We start from the raw sequence: 23295 nt of genomic DNA on the forward strand, positions 1-23295 counted from the left end.
TTTGCTCAGCCATATTTAATATGTTTCATATGCTTTATTTGCTTAATACATGTGATCATCTTTTCATAAATGTATATCACTTTCTTTGTTAATTGCTGAGTATGTATGATTGTTAGTAATCCTTTTTATTCTATCTAATTTTGAAGGACATTTGTATCCCCCCCTTTTTTGCAATTATAAATATGCTGTAGTATACATCTTTACATATTTATCTTTGTCTGTGTATGTGAAGATTTTCGTGAAACATAAATCACCAAAAGTGAATATGGAGAGTCAAAGATTATACAACTTGAAATTTTTTTTTAATTTTTTTTTTTTTTTTAGTTTTTTTTTTTTTTTTTAGGTGCACACAATATCTTTATTTTTATGTGGTGCTGAGAATCGAACCCATGGCCTCACTCATGCCAGGCGAGCGTACTACCACTTAAGCCTCATCCCAACTGTACAGCTTGAAATTTTGATTGCAAGTTCTTTCTAGATAACCTTTCCAAAAGATTGTATCTTTTCTTTTTCCTGTTGTAACAGGAGTGCTGCTTTTCTTGTATGGTATGTTCTAATGGCTGTTATCTTTTGTGATTACATATATTCTGTCTTTCAATAACTTGTGATAAATCTTCCCCCTTTTTTTTTCCAGATATAGCAATGATGTAACTTCTCTGCCATTTTTGCTGGAGATTCTTACGGTGTTACCTGAAGAAGTACATAGTCGTTCTTTACGAATTGGAGCTAACAGACGCACAGAAATTATAGAAGATTTGGCCTTCTACTCCAGTACAGTAGTATCTCTGTTGGTGAGTAAGTTTGGAATACCCAATTGCTGCTGAGGGACAGAAAACTGTAGTGGTTATTTTGGGATCCAATTGCACTTATTTATTTTGAATTTTTTTTTCTTTTGAAAATTTGGCAGTAATAGTACTTTGACATTTATGTAATACTTTCCAATTACAAAATACTTTCAGAAACCATACTTCTTGTAGGACATGATGGTGCATGCCTATAATCCCAGTGACTGGGTGGCTGAGGCTGGAAGATTTCAAGTTCAAGGCCAGCTTCAGCAATTTAGTGAGTCTGAGCAACTTAGCTAGACCTTTTCTCAACATAAAAAAATTTAAAAAGGACTGGTTATGTGGCTCAGTGGTTGTTTCCCTGGGTTCAATCCCTAGTATCAAACACAAACAAACAAAAAGAAACTACCTTTTGAGTTTATACATAATCCTGTGAGGATGATGATTCTGTGAATGAGAATTAACTTTAGAGTAATGCAATTGTTAATCAGAATTTGAACTTAGGCCTTCTGATTGTGTAACCCACATTCTACAGAAGCTATGGGAGCTTTTGAGAAGGGACCGTGCTTGGAAGTTTTATAAACTTACTTTACTAAGGAAAAGTTTCTCTAATAAAGACAAATTGAAATTTTGATAAGAAGGTAATAGAAGACTTTACTTGATCTTTGAACAATGTTAAATGTGATTAGTTCCTTGTGATCACTTAGAATGTAAATGCTTTAGACCAGAGGTGGGTAAATTTATGTTTCGTGGGCTGACTGCCTATTTTTGCAAATACTGGAACACAGCTGGGGCCATTTAGTTACATATTGTCAATGTCCATTTTATTGGTCTCTATCAGTAGAATTGAGCAGTTTTCAGAAACCTTATGGCCTGCAAAGTCTAAAATATTTACTCTTTGGTCTTTTAGTGAATATGTCTACTGGTTCCTAAATTAGATGGTATTAAATCCGTTATCTAGCTCATATTTCATTTTTACCTCTTTCAGATCTCGTTTGATTTTCTCAATGAGGTGGTTATAGGAGATATTTTTCAGGGATTTGTTTCAGTGCTTCTACAACATTATAGATCTTTTTGTTTGAAAAAACAATTTTGTTAAAAATTATGGTCAGGTTGATGTTAGAAATTTGTTGTGAAATTATTCTTTTAAGCTAAACATGTTTAATTTTCAATTGGCCATTTATTTTAAATAGTATTGTAGAAAATTAGGAAATATAGACAAGGCAATTACATTCAAATAATTTGGAGATCATAGCCTTTTTTTTAACTTTAAAAAATTGTGCTAATTGGTTATACGTGACAGTAGGCCTTCATTTATATTTATTTATTTGTTTGTTTTGTGAACCCAGAGCTTCATGCATATTCAGCCATATTTAGACAAGTGCTCTACCATTGAGCTGTTACCCTCAGCCCCCACACCCTTCCCCCCTTTTTAAAACTGTGGTCCCAGGCTGTTTCCCAGGTTGTTTCTGAACTCCTGTTCAAGCTATTCTCCTGTCTCCTTAGCCTCCCAAGGTATGCCACTGTGCCAACAACTATTAACCCTTTAAAAGGTATCGTCTATGAACATTTGTATAGATTTTTTTTTAAACCCCAAATGAGATTGTGTTCTACCTGCTCTTCTGTAACCCTTTTTTTTTTAGTCATTTAGATTCATCTTTACATTTCAGTAAATTCTTGTATCATCTAATATGTTTCAGACCATGTTCAGATTTCCTCAGTTGATTCTAATTTTTTTTTTAAAGAGAGAGAGAGAATTTTTTAGTATTTATTTTCTAGTTTTCGGCGGACACAACATCTTTGTATGTGGTGCTAAGGATCGAACCCGGGCCGCTCACATGCCAGGCGAGCGCGCTACCACTTGAGCCACATCCCCAGCCCCTAAAATTTTTTTTACAGTGAAGATTTTGCAAGTCAGTGTCTGGTTTAGAAACATGTCTTCTTCACAAGACAGTTCCCCATCTTCTGTGTTTTTCAAAATAACATTTGTGGGAAAAAATTGGACCAGCTTTTTTTTTTTAATAGCATATCTTACCTTCTGCATTTTATGATTGCTTTGTTTGTTTAATTTAGCTTTTTTTTTTTCTAGTACCTAGTTCCTCTAATTGAAAGTTACATCTAAAGCATCTCTTCTCAATAGGGTTTCCTCAAAATAATTAAGTCTTAATACCCTGAGGAATCCATTGTGTGTAGTGAGTTTTCTACTCTTCATTAATAATGGTACTAACCATATACCACACTTAGAACAATTGAGAAAATAGTCACTCTGATCTTTTTTTTAGGGTTTAATTCTTTCCCAGGATACTAGTTGAGAAAACTGAGAAGGTGTAATGGGTTAGTTTAAGAAAGAATAGTTTTGTCTAGAATCATCATAGGTACTTCATGTTGCATCTTATTGACCACTAGATCAGGATGATGATGGTCTGATTCTTCCACTTATAAAGTGCTTTTCCATCCCAGGGTGGTGGCTCAGGTTTATAATTCCAGTGATTCCAGAGGCTGAAGCAGGAGGATTTCAAGTTCAAAGCCAGCCTAAGCAACTTGATGAGGCCCTAAGCAACTTACTGAGAACCAGTGTCAAAAACAAAAAGGGCTGGGACGTGGCTCAGTGGTAAAACACCTTTGGGTTCAGTCCCTAGTACCAAAAAAAAGTTTGCTTTTCCCATTGAAATATGATTGTAGCTTGTTAGAATGTCTAGATTTTTATCAGCCTTTTATGTTTTAAATTTCTGTTGGTGAACTTTGCTTAATAATTTCATTATGGTTTGCAAAATGATGTTTTACTAATTTTTTTATTCCTTCTACCCGTATATAAGTCGGCTTTCTTGTGAATTGCTACCAGAGAGATAGAATAAATCTTAATTTTAAAGTTTCCCACTTACAAAGTAAGAATTTGTTTTAAGCTGCCTTAGCTGTTACTTTTTTTTTTTTTCCTGGACTTTTGTTGGGATGGGGTAGAATACTGGGATTGAATGCCAAAGTTCTCTACCACTGAGCTACATCCCCAGCTCTTTTATATTTTTATTTAATTAAAAAATTTGCATATTTATTTTTCTTGTTTATGCCTTTGGGGCTTAAACTTTGTCCATAGACTCAATTTTCCTTGACCTCACAAGTGGCACCTGGGTCTATAACAAGCTAACCCCAGGGCCTTGTTCCCACTCCTTCCAGGCCTCCAGGGTTCTTTGTGGCTCTGCCCCTGTGCTGAGGATTGAACTCCCAGCCTTGCTTTGTGCATGCTGGGCAGGGGCTATCCTCTGAACTAAGCTTGTCCTTTCCTGCAGCCATGCTTTCTGGTTTTGGTTCTCTGCCATACTGTTTGGCCTTGGCTCCTCCTGTGACCCGCCTTTCAGGCTTGATCTTCATTCCCCAGCCATGACTCCTGATGTGGCCATGTGGAAGCAAGGAATCCTTTCCGCCAGCAAAATGGTACCTTGGGTGCTTGGTTCTTGTCTCACCCTGAGGACTTATCCTGCCCCAGCTACCCCATCCAAGAGGACTAATCCCTAGTTAGCTACCATCACCCTCTAGCAGGTCCCCTTCTCCGTGTGATCCCGTTCCAAAACCCAGTGACATCCCTGCTAAAGGAAAGTGGGATGTTCTCCTAGGCATGCCAACAGGGAGTTAATTGTTTTTATTTTTGAGACAGAGTTTCTCTAAGTTGCTGAGTCTGGCCTTGAAATTATAATTCTCCTGCCTTTGTCTCCCAAGTTGCTGGGATTACAGGTATGTGCCACCATGCCCAAGTTGGCTTTCTTTTTGAAGTATTGAGGACTTACGGACTGTTGTTGATTGGAACCGTAATACTTAATATAGAGAATTATCATTATTAGTTATAGTGGAGGGTTTACAGTAAAGAGGAATCGTCTAGTAAGAAGTAAAGTGAATTTTAAAGGATATAGAAATATAATATAGCCCTAGGGCTGAGATAGAGCTTCCAGATAAGTAGAATCACCCTCTACTTTCCAAGGTTAAGGTCCAGACCTTCTTGGAGATGGCATGTGGTTTAAAAGTCACTGGTGCTATATGCTGCTGGAAATCTGTTCTGTAGAATTTTCTGGAAATCTAAGAAAGTTTTTTAGGTATTTTTCTTTTTGTTTTCCTTCTTTTTCTTTTTCTTTGGTATGGTGTTGGGGATCAAACCCAGGACCTCACATATGCTAGGCAAGCTCTCTACCACTGAGCAACATCCCACCCCTGTTTTCAGGTTTCTCATCAGATAGTTTTGCTATCTTGTTGGAAGCACTCTGCTACAAAACTATCTTGAGTGTGGGAATATCATGGGAAGCCCCTAGCCATTGTACCCTGAGAACACTGGAAAAACTTGAAAGCTACAGGAATCTGTCTAGTGATGGAAAAGTTGTTCATTACTCTGGATCCAGAAGAGCTGTGCTATAAAACCATTGGTGAAGCCAGTATGTGGCACATGCCTGTAATATCAGCTACTCAGAAGGAGACAGGAGGATCACAAGTTCAAGGCTATTCTGGACAACCTTAGCAAGATCCTGTCTCAAGAAAATAAGAAGAGCTGGGGATGTAACTCAGTTTAAAGTAGCCCTGTTTCAAGTCCCAGTACCAATAAAACAAAACAAAAAAACAAAATACATTGGTGAGGATAGAGGAGAACCCTGGAGGAAGATTTTGACCAATGTACTGCAAAAACTAGGTCCCAGAGAAGCTAGAGGTCTCATGCTAGAGAAACTGTATTGTGCAGAAGGTTATACATTTGGACCAGAAGCAAAACACTGTTTTCTTTCTGGATTGTCTCTCCATGTCCTCTACTAACAAAACTTTAGTGCTGACACAGGAAAAATATGTAAAGGTACAGATTTATTTTCATAGAGCAGTCTAATAAGGTAAGTTGGAAGGCAATAAATTATAACTGGCCTAGTCTTCCCCCGTTTGACTAACTGTATACACCTTTTTGCACACATTTAATTTCCTGTAGATTGACACATATAGTGATTAGAAATGTGCAAATCTGCTACATTGTTCATTTTATATAGCTGTTCATAGGCCATGATTGATATCTGTGGTTTCTTCTTCAACTTACTTTGTCTTTTCATGCCTTGGCTAAAACCTCAGCTGGTTGGAATTTTTCACCTGCTGAAGTAACCCAGATCTTCATTCCCAAAGGGTCTGAGCCCTCAAGTTATCCTGCTTTGTTGTTTTATATTAACTTTTGCTGTTGGGCATGGAAATACTCGATGAGTCCCTAGGAATTCCCTGGATTCCAGTTTGAGTCTTTCTTGTTTCAATTATGTAGAAGCAACCCAATTTCTCTTTAGTAGTTGGATATAGTCGGTTCAACCCGTAGATTACCACCTTTTTTCCTTGTGGCTTTAATGCCATAGGAAGCCCATATTATTTCCTTGGTAGTCTTATCTTCCAATATATTGGAATCATTTTTGGGTTTCCTGGTGGAAGCATTCCTTTCTTGGGCACTAAGATCTCAGTGTTCAGAATTGCCCATTATTGTACTTCCTTTGTTCTGATGTAAATTCATTGATCAGATACAATGTTTTGAGAGAAACCATGACTGCTACATAAGGCATTCTGTGGGACTGTGGATGAAAAGTGCTGACAGAAGCTTTTTTTTTTTAGGAAGGGAAGGCAAATTCATATCCAGAATGAGTCCATTTGTGTAAGGACTAATCTCTATTTCTTCCAGGATAGAAGTTCCATGCAATCAGTCTGGTGCCCATGGGGGATGGTGCCATACTGGTCTCTCCTGTCAGCTGGTTAAATACTCAGTGATAGTATTATCCAGTTCAGCCTTGGTAATTGGAAGTTCATGTTGGTCCCATGCCTGGCTTCTATCCCTGCCACTGGGGCTACTTTTTGTTAATGAGTCCATTGAGTAAGCCCTTTATCAGCTGGAGAAGAGACTGATATCTGTAGAGTTTATTATTTTGTCCATCTTATTATTGAGAGATTCTTCTATAGTAGATGGATACCTTTTGGTAGATATTCACATAAGAAAGCAATATCTCTGCAATCTGTGCTGAGAGAGGTCCATCCATGTCTTTTCTCAGACTTACTTGTTGCTAACCTTCAATCCTGTTTCTTCCAAGTCCCCAACCATCTAACCAAACCATTGACAATTACCATAAGTAAGTATAAATCCATATTTCTGACTATCTTTCACTCCAGACATGGTAGATAACCAATTATTATATTTGAAGTTCTACTAGGAGGATTTTTCTTCACCATTGCTCTTATTAAAGCCCCAGAATGAGTCTCTAGTGCTATAGCAGTTCACCTTCAGGTAATACCATATTGTATGGATGTACCAGTAAAAGCTGACTTGAGTCATTTTCTTCTTCAGGTGTCTCTTCTTAAGTAACACCTTAGGAGTCCATAGGCATGAATCAAGAGGCAAAAATCAATAAAAGAAGAGTTGGTCTTAAAGGAGTCCATGCACCTTACCTTTACCTTCTAAGATTTTACTGAACTCAGTCTTTCATGTGCCATTTTCATTTGATGACTGATTATCTCCAGCTATGTGGGTAGGTAGTTGGGACAATACCCAGTTCATGATAGGAAGCTTAGACCTTGTGATCACCTAATGTCTCATGATTAGATGTTTAGTTTTTACCAAAGCCCAGCCACAGACAGAAACTGCTTCTTAAAAGAATTGTGACCTGCAAAAGAGGACATACCTTTGTTTCTGAATCCTAGGTATTTGTACTGGTTTCTTATTGGGGCTTCCCAGAAGCTTCATATACATATTAATTCCAGAATTTGTTTGAAGTATGCATATGGCAATGAATTTGGCTCTATCTGGTGTTATGTAGTCTGTCCTCCCTGGGTCTAATAACCTTAGAAGCCACTCCCACACATACTCCCCCTAGGTTTCTTCAAAGATGCATATTAGCTGTTTTATAATTCTCTTGGAATGTAAATTTTTCTTTCGTAGGTATCTGTCCCCTGGAACTTGCTGAGGTTTAACCCTAGTTATGGGTCTAGTGGCAATAGGAATGTTAGTGTCAGATCTTAAGGAGAATGGGCATCTATTGTCAAGACACTGGCTCAGGTGATGCTATCAGACTGAGGAGGGTTAGTCTCTACAGATACTAGAGTAGGCTTTTTCTGCTGGAAGGAGAGACTCAGTGACTTAGGAGTTTGAAATTATCAGTTTCTTTTGAGTCCAACCATATGTCTCCATTTCAAGTTTCAGAATCTTGTTCTTTACCAATCATTTTCCTATCCTTGAGGGATTTGGTGAGACAGAATTCAGCTGTTGTTTGTGATACAGTAAGCCACACAACTAAGTTTTGTAGATGAGTTTCAGTGATATCAGCCCTGTAGCTACAAGAAAACTGCTTTTTAGAGCTGCCCTGGAAGCTTCTCAGACTGTGAGTTGAGCTGTGATTTAATGAACCTGACCTTGTCATTTTTTTTGTAAGCATTTAAGTGATCTTAAAAGAAACTAGCCACATCACAGTCCTTTATATCAACATTACTGCCACAGTGGTGAACTGTCCAGCCACTTGGACTCCCAAGGGCACATGCTTCACTTGGTACTTCGTCATATTCAACCTTGGTTAATTGTGATGTGGTCTGAAAAATATATTGCTCTTGGTTATCATATTCTGTCATGTAGCTTTTCATATTATAAAAACCCAAAGCATGAATTGCCCAAAGTGGCAATTCAATAAAACTTTCTCATTCAGTTACTCCCATATTCTCCTTTAATGGTTATATTTCATCCTGTTTCTTGTTAGTATTGTATTTTTATGATTTATGTGACCCATTTCTAAGCAGGGTGTTAACTTTTTTTCTCTTTTCCTTCCTTTTTTTTTTTTTTTTTTGTCCTTTTTCCAAAGATGGGGTCTTGCCTAGTTGCTCAAGCTGGCCCAGAACTCCTGGGTCAAGTGATCCTTCTGCGTGATCCTTCTGCCAGAGCTTAGTCAGTAGTTAGGATTACAGGCACATCCCACCATACTTGGCAGTAAATTTCATATTGCTCTTCTTGGTCTTACTGCTGAACTAAGCCTAGCCTCTAATATTTTTCTTTCTCCATTCTCTATTTTATTAATCCATGATGTCAATACTTATTTACCTCTGCTATGTTTTTATTGATGAATTGTTCTGGACTCTGTGTGGCACTTGTCTTGCAGCTTTTGAGGCCTCATTTTCTTTCTTTATTTTATTTTTTTTTTTTGGTAGTGCTGGGGATTGAACCCAGGGCTTTGTGCATGTGAGGCAAGGACTCTACCAGCTGAGCTATATCACCCAGCCCCAGGCCTCATTTTAAAAGACAATGTGTAGTAACATAGCACTCAAGAAAGTGAAAACCTCTTAGTTGGTATGTGTATTTAATTTAATTAGCAGAATTTCTTTCTTTATAAAGTAAATAGTCTTACATGTAGGCTTCCCCGCCCCCCTCAGAATTCATGTACAGCAAGCCTTCTGTTTCTAAATAGGGGTGCCTTATTAAAACCCAAAGTCATTCAGGAAGCATAAAGGCGTAGCAATTGTGTAATGAGTTTATATCAAGGGCTTCAAAGATTCAAAAGGAAGAGACTGTGTGTATTGCTATATATAAGTGCTAAAAGAGAATCTCTCAGTGCCTCCAATTCATGTTAAGGAAATTTAGTTACTCATATCATTTCTACTTTCAGCCTTGAATCATATTAAAATAAGTGCCTAGTATAGGAATTCTTTTCAGGTGTATTCATTAGTTTACTGAAATACGTTAGTATTTTAATCCTTTCTAAAAACCTTAAGGCATTTTAGTGTCCCAAGTCTGCATTAATTTAATTTTAAAAAATAAGCAAACTGTGCTTAAAGCTAGCAAAATAATATTTTAAAGGATTATGGATGATTCTGTTTCCCTGTGCTCTTTTAATATTTCCTGGCACTCTTTGGTAATATACTATTTACTATCATTATATACTAGTATATAATATTCTGTGCAAGGTCATTGATGTACTCTTACATTTAAATGTCTTTGAAATGTAGGAAGTCCTGGATTAGTAATAGGATATTCTGTACATACAAGCAAATACAGAAATTTGGGAGGTAGCAAGAGTGTCGGAGTTAAAATCATAGGCTTTGAAACTAGACTTCTTAACTTTGAGTCCTGTCTATCCTGTATCATATTGAGCAAGTTACTTATCTCCTCTGCTTCAGTTTTCTTATCTATATAATTAGGATATAGTATCTATTTCACTTTGTGGGGATTGAGTTAATAATACTTGTAAAGCTCTTAAAACTACATGGCACACAGTGAAGTCTCAGTAAATTTAATTAGCAAATTTCTTTCTTTACAAAGCAAATAGTCTTACCCTTCAGTAAACATTAGTTATGATGGTCACCCTTTTTATTATAATGTTCCTCTTCCCCTAAAATATAACTGCCAGAAAAAGGCAGAAAAATAGAAAGAACCAAGTATATTCATATACTTGTGTGTCCTTTCTTTCTGTCTTCTTAGTAGAAAAGTTTGGTTTAAAATTTTTTTTTAGTTCTTCAGATCTAAATATCTTAGGTAGTGTTATGTGGAAAGGAATGTGGTGTATAGTCATATCTAAACCTATCACTTCTCTTCATCTTTGCATGCAACCCAGCACTTCTTGGAGGTAGTGAAAAAAACAGTCATCTCTGGTGTACCTTGTGAGATAGATAAAGCTCTGAATCTGGAGGATTTTCCTGAATAGTTTATATCTGCAGTGTAAATATGAATACCAGAATTTTATTCTTTAGATTGTGGTTGCCATAAACTTACTTGAATCATATCTCTCTCTCTCCTTTTAATTCAAACTAATTAAGAAGCATGTAATCATTATTGCCCGATAATGCATACAGGGCTATTTGGAAGTACATGCACCAGAATTGAGGTCTGGTTTGATAGCGTGTTATGGGATTCTACTGTCCCATAGCAAGGAAAGGACACAGTGCCCTTGCCTTGTGCCTTTGGAACCCCACTGCAGTTTTGTTGTTTCAACTTACTGCTGGCCAAAGCTTTCTTGAAACATTCTTCATCTAGAAAAAGTTGCATTACACTTTACTTTGGTAAAAATATATACCCCAAGAATGGGTTGCTAAGAAAAAAACAGTGGTAAGTTTTGGTCCGACTTCTGTTGCATCTGTTTCACATATAGTAGTGTCACTTTCTGTGGAATGACATATTTATTAGAATATTCAGGTGCTGAAGCATTGGCTTTTCATGAAGGAATATACAGTGGTATGCCTCGTTCATTTGTTCTATGAAAGTTGGGTATGTAGATAGCTAAATGTTACTTTAAAAACTATTATTTATAAAATTACATTAATGGAGAAGTGGGAACTTAGAAACTCTTTTTGAAAGAGCTCTGTTTTTGAAATATGTCTGTGATCTCTCTGAATCTCAATTTCCCATTGAGAAACAGGAGGCAATAGTACCTTCCTTTAGAATTTTAACGGGGAATAAATGACTTAGTGGTGTTAAGAACTGTGGTACACACAACATACTTTCAACTGTTAGCATTATTATTGTCCTCATCATTGTCCTTTTAAGGTGATCAACATTATTTCTTTTAACTTTTTTTTCCCTTCTATTCAGATGACTTGTGTAGAAAAAGCAGGAACAGATGAGAAAATGCTTATGAAGGTCTTTCGCTGTTTGGGAAGTTGGTTTAACTTGGGAGTTTTGGACAGTAACTTCATGGCTAACAATAAGTTACTAGCCCTTCTTTTTGAGGTTTTGGTAAGTAAGAGCTTTGCTTATCATAGTATTCCTAACACATTTACTTTTTTTTTTTTTTTAATATTTATTTTTTAGTTTTAGGTGGACACAATATTTTTATGTGATGCTGAGGATCGAACCCAGTGCCTTAAGCATGCCAGGCGAGCGTGCTACCTTTGAGCCACATCCCCAGCCCCTACCACATTTACTTTTAATAATCTGGGTCATAATAGTGTTTTCAAATTTCTGCACAGTGACTGGAATGTATATTTTAGGAAAGTGGCAGTGTCCTTTCCTTGTTATCAAGTACCAAATTGAAGGTATCACTTTTAACTTAGAATTTAGGGTAGAATAAAGTAAAATAGCATATTTTTAATAATGGTCACAGTGTCTTTGACATTACCATGACATAATTACTTGTATATCAAATATTTTTTTAAAAATATGAGAGGACCTAAAAATCATCCTTAGTTTTGCATCCAGAGATGATTGTAGATCAGAGTATTATCTTGAGATAGTTTAGTTTTAAAAGTTCCTAGGGTGGAAGAAAGGGGCATGGGAATGGAAAAGACAGTAGACTGAATTAGACATAACTTTCCTATGTTCACATATGAAAACACGACCAGTGTAACTCTACACTATGTACAACCAAAAAAATGGGAAGTTATACTCCATGAATATATGATATGTCAAAATACAGTCTACTGTCATGTATAACGAAAAAGAACAAATTAAAAAAAAAAAAAAACGAGTTTCTAAATATAAACCAGGCATGGTGGCCCACATATTAATCCTGGCTACTCAGGAAACTAAGGCAGGAGGGTCACAAGTTCAAGGCAAACTTGAGCAACTGAATGAAGCCTTGTCTCAAAATAAAATAAAAGAAAAAACAAAAAACTAAGCAAAAAACCCACAGAAGTTTGATTACCTATGAATGGAGGAAAGTCTCGAGTATATACACTTCAGACTTAATAGTGGTGACTTCTGGGAATTGGGATCTGGGTAAGAAAGAAGTTCAGTTGTATGTAAGGATTATATTATCTACTCTACTGATCTCATGTCAGGACTCCACTACCACTTAAAAAGAGCGTATTTCCATAGTTGAGGGTCAAATATATTCTCATTTTTTACATTCATTGAATGGTTGAAAATCATGCCACGTTTTAGTTTGCTTTATATTTATAAGTTACACAGCTTTCTTGTGTAACTTCCCCTCTGTAGTTCTTTTTTTAAAAGTTATTTAAAGAAAGAAACTTGATAAAAAGAATAAATTTGAGTATATTTCTCAAAAGAATAAATTTGAGTTTGTGTCTAACTTTTAAAACATGGTTATATAATGAATATCTTTGAACCACCATTCGGTTTTTTTTTGAGAGAGAGAATTTTTTTTTTTTTTTTAATATTTATTTTTTAGTTTTCGGCGGGCACATCTTTGTTTGTATGTGGTGCTGAGGCTCGAACCCGGGCCGCACGCATGCCAGGCAAGCGCGCTACCGCTTGAGCTACATCCCCAGCCCCCACCATTCGGTTTTAAGAATAGGGTAATGAATAGTTTGCATCTTGTTGCTCTCCTAACCCTGCTTATGTAGCATTTTTCCCTTCTGGTGATTCTAAGTTTCCTGGTTTTTGTTATTCAAGAAAAACTAATGTGCCTTCATTACATTTTTCCAGCCTCTCTCATCTGTATTCTCTTTAAGTAGGAGCCTTGCATCGTCCCTTCTTGTACCTTCTGAACTGTTCTAATTTGTATCAGTTGTTCTTTAGATCAGCTCCCCAATGGTCATCCTTGGATTTCCCTTTCTTATGCTTTCTAGGTTGAATAAAGTAGTTTTTGAACCTCCTCAATGAATTCCTCAGAAAAGATGCACAGAAAGTGAAATCAGAATTTCTGCATGCCTAAGGAATATTTTTATTTTGTTTTCATACTTTGGCTAGGGTATAGAATTCTAGATTCAATATTATTTTCATTCAGAATTTTAGAAGCCTTGCTCTCATTTTCTAGCATGCATCATTGTTAATGAGAAGTTGGAGGACTCTATGAGTTTTGCTCATAAGTTACCTCCTCCTTTCATCCCAGTAAGTTTGAAGAACTGTTGTTTAACTTTGGTATTCTGATTTCACAGTGATATGTTTGGAAGTTGTTGAGCCCTTTCATTTTACTTAGTGCTTGAATATCAGAAAGAGTATGGAAAAGAATTCCAGAGGTAATAATAGGGCTAATAATAGACAACATGATGATAATAATAATAGACAACATGATGTTGTCTTATACAAGGCAGTGAGTACTAGGCTATTAGATATTTAAAGTACATAACATGTTCAGAAGAAGCTATAATTGTTTTCCTATTACTTGTATTAAAATGATCATACTTCTTACTTTGCTGTTCCTGCTATCTTTCTAGCAACAGGATAAGACCTCATCCAACCTACATGAAGCTGCTTCAGACTGTGTATGCTCAGCTCTTTATGCCATTGAGAATGTGGAAACTAACTTGCCATTAGCAATGCAACTTTTTCAGGGAGTCCTGACATTGGAGACTGCCTATCATATGGCTGTGGCACGTGAAGATTTAGACAAGTGAGTAATTATTTAAGATTGGAGCTCTGAATTTTTTTAAAGTCTGATCTTTTATTTTTTACTTTTGTGGTGCTAGGGATTGAACCTAGGGCCTCACACAGGAGGAGAAGTACTGTATATTTAAGCTACATCCCTAGCACATCATGTTACTTTTTATTATTCATCTATTGTTTATGATTCTTAGTGGCTCTGTGTAAATATTAAAGTAGTGCATCCTAAAGATACTTTGATTCTCATGCAAACTTAGAAGTGGCAAGTTGGATGCAGAAGAAGTTGTATAATTACCAATTATGCAAAGTTTTTGCACAAAAGGAAAGGCTATAAAAATTAGGGAAAAAACTTTAAAATATCAAGTGTAATTTTTAAAAATGTTTTAGTAATTGAGAATTTGACTTATTAGTTCCTTGCTTATCTGTGGAGAAGTAGACAATCTAAGTAAAGGTATCTACAATAGAGATTGTGATACAGCATAGCAAAGAATCACTATATGTGTCTTAAGCTGAGGACTATGAGTGTGTGTGTGTATTTGTGTGTGTGTGTGTGTGTGTGTGTGTAAACAATAACCAGATTTCTGACTTGCTATTCTCATTCTTTTTTCTTCTACAGAGTTCTGAATTACTGCCGTATTTTCACTGAACTATGTGAAACTTTTCTTGAAAAAATTGTTTGTACTCCAGGCCAAGGTCTTGGAGACCTGCGAACTCTGGAATTGCTTCTTATTTGTGCAGGGCATCCTCAATATGAGGTAATGTCTTTAATATGCTAAGACCATCATCTCCAAGTTGTGTATTGCATGTTGTTTATATTCCATGGCCTCATCCCTCACCTTGTTTTCTTGAGAAATTATATTCTTATTTTTAATTAATGTGATATGGGAGTTCCCTCTGTATTGAAATTTTTCAAAAATTGCGTTTGAGTTTCTACTTTATATCCTTTTCCATTTTCTTACCTGGTTTGCTGGATTGTCTGTTGTAGGTCCCTCAAAAAACCTATTAGAAAAGCTTATTGCCTTTTCACTGAGTCCCCTTTTCAGCTGTGTTGATTCTCTAGAGCTTTATAGTTTAAAACTACATTGTTCATCAGCTTTCCATTACTGTACAAAATACTTGAATAATTAACTTTTTAAAAGAGGAAAGGTTTATTTTAGCTCACAGTTTCAGAAGTTTTAGTCCATGTTTTGTTGGCCCTATTGCTTTGGGCCCTGTGGCTCGGTAGTAGTAAATCATGGCTGTAAGTGCATGGCCAACGAATCCCAGCTGTGTGCAAAAGAGGAAGAGGAGGGCTAGAGTCTCTACCTCTAGGGGCATGTCCTCAGTTACCCAACTTCTTTCATTGGACCCTTCCTCCTAAAGGTTCCACCACCTCCCAGTATTGTTATGGAATGGATGGAAACCAAACTTTCATCACATAAATCTTTGGCAGACCTTCAAGATCAAACTATAACATATACTGAATCCTAACTGAATCTCCACAAATCTTCACATGTCAGATTTTTCTCCACATGAGAGATGTGAATGAGAAAGGGATTGAAAAGGCTATCTTTAAGACATTTGCCTTGCCCTTTGGTGAGGTTGGGGTGAAAACTAGAATCAAATCCAGGAACATGATGCCATTGAGCTATAGCCCCAACCCTTTTTATTTTATTTTGAAACTGGGTTTTGCTGAGTTGTCCTGCCCTAGTCTCCTGAGTGGCTAGGATTATAGATGTGTGCCACTGTACCTGGCAATACCCTGCTCTCTTAAATTTGGAGGTTAAAATATTTTTCTTCATTTACCTCCTCTTTATAGTATAAGAAATGTGAAAAAAGTGCTTCCAAGTTGGATATTGTTTTGAGTGTCTCTATCTTGGATTCTTGATGGGAAAAGAATGGTAGGGCTGCCTCTTAATTGTGATTACTCGTAGGCAGAGCAGGTTTGTGAATCTCCATCCTTTTTCTTTTATTACATAAGAGAAGTTTATTTGTTTTGTATAATTTCATGAGGACAACTAGATTCGAATGAAACCCAAATCATTTTGGGGAGAAGTATAGCACCTCACATATAATGACAGGAGGCTGACTCAGTTATGTTCAAGGAATTACATGGTTTGACAGTAAGAAGTGTTCTAATCTCAAAAATATATTGAAGTGGTTTTATAGTTTGGGAAAAATACTTTTAGAAGGACTTCATCTCAGTATCTATTTCTCTAAATTCAGAATCCAATATAACTTTAGAAACAGTTATCCCAGGAGTAAATAGGAAAATGTAATCTAGTCATGCTAAATATAGGTGGACATATTTGGGGTCTAGAGAAAAGGGGGACTCATTAACTGGTCCTCATATTAGGTAAATCTTTCTTATGTGGCCTTAGAAATAATAAAACTGACTGAATCTATTTCTTTCCCATTCAAATAAATAATCTTTTCTCTTGTAATCTGACAGGTAGTAGAAATTTCCTTTAACTTTTGGTACCGACTAGGGGAGCATTTGTACAAAACTAATGATGAAGTTATTCATGGCATCTTCAAAGCTTACATTCAGAGGCTGCTTCATGCCTTGGCTCGACACTGCCAGCTAGAACCGGACCATGTAAGTTTCCTTCTCTACTTTTTTATATCGTAATTTTCTCCTCTTTTCAGTGCTAATTTGAAAAGATAGAGAATAGAGCTGATAGAATCTTCTGATTTTTGTCACTTTAGGTTACAGAGACACAGTCAGTAGCAGTATTAATAAAGACAAATTAGGCTTATGTTCGCAAATATTGCTCTTGCTGAGATAGTAATTCTATTCCAAGGATTTATCTTTAAAAAATCCTTCAGAAGAAACACTTTTATGTAAAAATATTATCTGTAAAAGTAGAAAATGATAAATCATGAGTAACAGTATAAGAAGAGTGACATAAATCATAGGAAATTGATGGAACATTGTAAAATAATGACTACCGAAAAACAGTATGGTATGCTAAGAAAAAAAAATCAGAATGAGGAGCTTTATACTGTTTTTTAATAGTATAAAATGTGTGCTTAGATTAACAGAAAAGGGAAATATTTGTGAAGGTATTGGAAATTTCATGACTTCTCCCCACATACATACTTTTATTTATATTATTTATACTGACTTTATAATTTAAGAGAAAATATAGAAATAATATATTAGCATATAAGAAAACATACTAGAAATATTACCAAATAGTTCGTTGGAAAACTCTTGAACCTTTTTTGTTAGTCTCTCCCAAATTTTGCCTCATTTATTTCATTTGTTTGGTTGATCATTTTAATCTAGGACCTGGAGTAAATTTAATTGATTACTATTAAATTAGACATGGTATTTTTTCTTTCTTTTTTTGGGGGGCCAGGGTGGTTTGCTAGGGATTGAACCTAGGGCCTTGTACATGCTAGGCGAATGCTCTTGTCACTGACCTACATCCCCAATCTGAATTGTATCTCCATAGAACTTTACTGATGACCTTGTTTTATGATGTTCAGATTTTTTTTTTTTTAAACCAAGGAATCTTATCTTTACATTTTACTTGGAAGACTGATATGTAAATAAAAAGCAGGGCTTCTGTGGTTTAAATGGTCTTTCTATTTGATCCTCTTCCCTTTGCTAGTTCAGTGGCACCATTTCCCTTGCAGATATTTTCTTCTAATTGTAACTATACACTGCTTTATAATGTTATCCATTATTTCATCTGAGACAGCCATCATTTCTTCATCATTCCTCAACCTTAATTTCTTTATATTAATGCAAGGAGGTTGAACTAAGAACTAAGGAATTTTTTCAGGTTTACATGGCCCAAGATTCTTATACCATGCCCTTAACCATCTCAAAATTATAAATTAATTGGTAACCCTTTATTTACTTATAGAAGTTTGTTTGGATAGGAAGCATTTAAAGTCTAAAGTTCTATTTTCTTTGGGAAGTTATTATGATAATGGTTGATTTTGGGAGATTTTGAACACTGAAGCTGTAGTGACTTGTTCAGTGCTTAAGCGCTGACCTTCCCTAGGAGTAGGCTTATAACTCTTTAAATTTATCACTTCTTCCTAGTCACTTCTGATCACTTCCACCCCTACTCACATTCTTTTTAAAGCAAAACAAAGTGTGTCTTGGGAATACAAAACACACATACATACATAAATGGAAGAATTTCTTCAAGTAAGGGTAGGGGATAAGTTATGTTGTCTTACCTTCCCTAACAATTTGGGAGACTCTCTATAGTAAAATACCCTGTGATTTAGGCAACTTTGGTTCACTGGTACTTGACTGCTTAATGACTTTTTCTTCTCTATTGATTTTATAGACATCATTGAAAGCCTCAGTGAGTTTAAAATAAATGCTGCCTGATTTGAAATTTCAGGAGGGGGTTCCTGAGGAAACTGATGACTTTGGCGAGTTTCGGATGCGGGTATCAGACCTGGTGAAAGATTTGATTTTCTTGATTGGGTCTATGGAGTGTTTTGCTCAGGTAAGCCTGTTTGGAGATTCTTGAGTCAATTTTACTGATCACCTTAATTGTTTCCACTTCTGTGTCTTCTGTTAATGTTCCATCATATTTCTTCAAGCTTAATGGCTAAATGGAATAGTAGTTATACAGGTGCCTAGCACATTGCCTGGCATATTTAAGCTATGTTTATTTAGTATCTAACAAGGCAACTGCAGTCTGTGGATAATTCAGTTATGGATTACTCTGTTACTCTGGCTAATAAGAGCTATTCCATTTGTGCAGCTAGAATGGAAGATCACAGATAAGCATTAAAGCTTCCAGGATACATATACGGAATTTGGACTATGTACCAACTCCTGGCAACTCTTTTAGTTATTTGGCATTTCCTTTGTCCACACTTAAGGTTAGATTTCCTGTGCAGCTTCATCCCAGAGGATGACTATAGTAGAGTAGAAGATTCATAGTCCTGTGGTTTTCCTGACAGTGAGTAACATTTTATCTCATAAGGTTACAATCATCATCATTCCACATCACTTAACATTAGCATAATTTCAGGTGATTTTCATATTTCTGGTTCATTCTCTAATGATCTCTGAAGTACTAGTTTGGATCCTTTGCTATATAGCAATACCAAACTAACCTAAAGGAATTTTGCAGGGAAGGTATCTCAGTCACTTTGTATGTATTTGACCATAATCTGATCTAGGAAGTGTTAATAAACTTATAACTATTTTCATTACAAAGCATGGTTTTTGATTCAACTATGAAGGGTTAGAGATTTCTTAGGAAGTTTAGTGATATCCCTAGACTCTAGGCAGAAGACTTGCGCACAGATTTTAGCTCTTTCCTCACTGGCTCTGGTTAATTTATTTTAATTAATCATGTTGCCAGAATGTGCTCTGTGGAATAACAGTCTGTGAGATGTTTCGTTATGTTTGAGGGAGGAGGAAAGGAGTTAAATTAAGTAAAATTGGGAAATTATCTAAAATAGTATATATATATTTTTTTGGGGGGTACTGGGGGTTGAACACGGGGGAGGGGGTGCTTTACCACTGAGCCATATCCCTAGCCCTTTGTATTTTTTGAGATAAGCCCTTGCTATGTTGCTGAGGGCAGCCTTGAATCCCTGCCTTAGCCTGGGATTACAGGTGTATGCTAATATAGTATATTAAAGCCTCTCTAAGGTCAGACAAGAGAGTTGTTTAATTTTGTCTTTCCTGGTAGTATCTGTTATTTGACCATAGAAGTCTTACTTAGGTTAATGTCTAGTCACATTCCATAGGTGACTATTACCTGGAAAATTCTGGACCAGAATATCTCTGATTCCTTCTTAAAAATATTCTTCTTGGATATGGTATTGCAATAGATCCTTCTAAATAGGTGCTTTTACAGGAATTTAGCCTCTATTATTAGTGTTGGTGCAAATAGTTAAAATAGTAGAAAGGTACAGCCAATATACATGCAGAAGATTTATATTGTGTCTCCATTTTGAGTGTGTATGTATTTATCAATTATCAAGACCAAAAGAAGACACTATTATAATATGTTTTGTTTTTCCCATTATACTCATTTTCTGAAGTCTTGATAAATTCTTGTAGGGGGTATAAATGGGTGTATTTCAAATATTAAAATAACAGTTTTAATTAGTGAGGATGTGAAAAATAAAAATATTCTTGCTTGGCTGTGAGAGATAATTAGATTTAGAAACAAGGAGCTGGATTTCTTTTTAACTAACAATGTTTTTTGTTTTGGTATTCTATTTTCCTCTTAATGGATCCACAATCCACCTCTTCTTCTCTAGTTATATTCTACTCTGAAAGAAGGCAACCCACCCTGGGAGGTGACAGAAGCGGTTCTCTTTATCATGGCTGCTATAGCAAAGAGTGTTGATCCGTGAGTGTCTAATAAGTCTTTTGCTGGGAATTTTGAATATCAAGAGGAAGGAAAATTACACATTTTTTTTGACCTATTTGGTATATGTTTGGAAACTCTTAGAACTTTTTACCTTCTATAGTGTTTTCTAGTGTTTAGACTAGTCCAGGATGGCCTGCATTTCTGTTGCCATGTTTTAACCATACTTTCTAGAGGTAAAATTATTTTACTTTTGATGCTAGGAATAGAATGCTGATTTATTTTTCCAACCGTGGCACCCTTCTAAAAATAGGTATAGATCAATAATTCATTAGACTATTAAATTGTTGGTACTTGCTTAAAAGCAATTGAATAGGTATTAATTTGGGCCTCCTGCTTTTTTGATCTTGTGCATAATATCTTTACAAATATTTAATTATATTGTGTTCCTTTTTTCTGTCTTAGAGAATCATTTGTGAATATCAGAGAGTCAAGGCATAGGCACCATTTCATCTAAAAGAACAGCAATATCTTAAGGGCAGTTGTTATTTTTGTTATTGCCATTGAAAACTTATTTCAAATTTGATTTTAAATTGCTTAGCATAGAAAATCTACTTAAGACATGAAACTGTAAAGACAATTTACTTTGTACCATGAGTTTATACATTGGTGTTAATATCTGTCACATTACTTCGTATTTTGATCAGATATCTGCACTCAAACTCTTTATTCAGGGCCTTGATGGGAAGATGGTTAAGGCAGATATTTATTAAAAGCACAGTACTTCTTTCTGAGTTCAGGACTTAGTCACTGATATCTTACATTGTTTCTATATAATAAATATTCATAGAGATAGAGTGGGTTTATTTTTCTCTCTTAAGAAGTTCTAGTTCATAATTATGTATTATACTATTTGCTTTTCAATCTAATCTGGTTTGGTGTTGTTTTAGAACATTCTGAAGGTTTTAAAGTCATTACTATTCTTGCTTGAAAAAGATGTATAGGTAATCTTCAGTAATTGGCTTAGTGTCTCCTAGGGAAAAATAAGGTGTAAACGAGAGAAGATTTTTTTCTATTGTTTACTTGCTTGTCAAGCCAACTGAATAATTATAATTTTTTAATCCATTTAAAGGGCTTAATAGACTTATTGTCTGTAGGGGGTATACTTGCTCTAATCCAGAATACTTCTTATATTTTAAACATCTTCATTTCTGGATTAAGTCCTGCCACTTTGGGGCATCTTTCACTCTGTTTTAAAAAAAAACCTTAGCCAGTAATATTGGACTGGGGATGGTGATAAATTCATGTCACTATAAAAAGTACCTAACTTTAATTTTCCCATGTGTTTCATATTGGAGCACCTTAACCTATTGCTGCAGCTTGTTTTTGTGTTCTTTTATTTTAGTTAGTGAACTGGTCTACCCATACTCTTCTGTTCTTAAAGTTTCCAGTATTCAACCATAAGAAATCTTTTAAAGAATAGCAAGTAATAGAAAGTGGTCTGTGAGAGTTATTCATTTAGCCATTCAGCAATATTTGTTGGGTGCCTACTATGTGCCAGGCACTGTTCCAGGCTTAGTGTCCCCTAGGGAAAAATAAGGTGCTACAGATATAGAAATAAATGAAATAGATTCTTTAAAAGAAGACATTAATCCCCAGTGAATGTCTGCCTTTCCCACTGGAAGGCCTCTCTTTAATAGCATCTTGAGGCCTTAAACACTTTCCTCACATTGAGAAGATGAAAGTGCTTCTCCTGAAACAATGTAATCTTTCATCTTTTGTGAGGATTTAAGAAATATTCTTACCTAGTATTAAAAAACCTTTATTTGAATGGTTATTTCTTTAGAAAGAAGCCCTGTAGCAGTGCAGTGTTTCACTGTAGCCTGTTATTTGGCCAGATCATAACCTCTATAGTCAGTAACTGAGTGCTTGCTTTTTATATTCAGGGAGAACAATCCAACATTGGTGGAGGTCCTAGAAGGAGTCGTTCGTCTCCCAGAGACTGTCCATACAGCCGTGCGATACACCAGCATTGAGTTGGTTGGAGAAATGAGCGAAGTGGTTGATCGAAATCCTCAGTTCCTTGGTATGTATAAACTCTCCCATGTGCTGCTGCTTCTGATTTTCTTTTCCTTGCTTACTTTTATTCTTTTCTTGCTTTCTTTTTTACTGATAAGTAGAATGTTTGTAGACAGAATAAAAGTTGCATAGATGACACAGCATTTGTAATCTGATCTGGGAGAAGGACCTTTGAAAAATTAGATCTCTAGACAAGGAAAAGGTCTGGTACTTTGCTTAAGGTCTGGTTTTGCTAGTCTTTGGCAAAATGTATGAATTAATCTGTCTGTAGTTCTAACCTAGAATCACTCATAGACTAAAGGAGAGGGGTTTTCTGTGTTAAGTACATGCTCCATTTAAAAACTTGAGAATTATCATTCAAAACAAAATAAATACAAGTGAAAATGAACAGCAGTGAGAAATATAACTTGTCTACCCTTATTGACTTGAAAAAATAAGTAAAACTCATTTTTTTGTTTTTGTTTTTTTAGCTTACTTTTTTTTTTTTTTTTTTAGTTTTAGTTTGATGCAATACCTTTATTTTAATGTGGTGCTGAGGATCGAGCCAAGGGCCTTGCACATGCTAGGCAGACTGCTCTATCTGCTGAGCTGCAACCCCAGTCCCCCAAGACAGATTTTTTTTTAAATATTTTTTTTTTAGTTGTAGTTGGACATAGTATCTTTATTTATTTTTATGTGGTGCTGAGGATCGAACTCAGTGCCTCACACATGCAAGGCGGGTGCTCTACCAATGATCTACAGCCCCAATCCAAGACATAGTTTTAATTAAACAGTTTTTAATGAATTTATCTAGAAGTGCTAAAGATTTTTCCACAAATTTATAGCTTTTTATAACTAGAAAGAGAAATATAACTAGAAAGATACAAATATAAAAATGTCAGCTTTAGACAACTATCATTGTCCTGAT

At 35.7% G+C, this 23295-nt stretch overlaps 1 protein-coding gene across 4 annotated transcripts in view; it reads left to right on the forward strand.

Annotated features, from left to right (window-relative positions):
* Positions 1-23295, forward strand: part of Tnpo3 (transportin 3) — a 90586-nt gene that overhangs the window by 30503 nt on the left and 36788 nt on the right. For all 4 annotated transcript variants that reach the window (XR_013088634.2, XM_076833410.2, XM_076833404.2 and 1 more), the window contains exons 4-11: positions 635-791; positions 11332-11475; positions 13857-14032; positions 14639-14777; positions 16454-16600; positions 18372-18479; positions 20260-20351; positions 22256-22395. Coding sequence is in view for 3 of the 4 variants with exons in the window: in XM_076833410.2 (XP_076689525.1) it covers positions 635-791; positions 11332-11475; positions 13857-14032; positions 14639-14777; positions 16454-16600; positions 18372-18479; positions 20260-20351; positions 22256-22395 (1103 nt within the window). In the remaining variant the exon portion in view is untranslated. The remainder of the gene's footprint in view (positions 1-634; positions 792-11331; positions 11476-13856; positions 14033-14638; positions 14778-16453; positions 16601-18371; positions 18480-20259; positions 20352-22255; positions 22396-23295) is intronic.

This window comes from Callospermophilus lateralis, chromosome 1 (assembly GCF_048772815.1).
Source record: "Callospermophilus lateralis isolate mCalLat2 chromosome 1, mCalLat2.hap1, whole genome shotgun sequence".
In the NCBI taxonomy this organism is placed as follows: Eukaryota; Metazoa; Chordata; class Mammalia; order Rodentia; family Sciuridae; genus Callospermophilus; species Callospermophilus lateralis.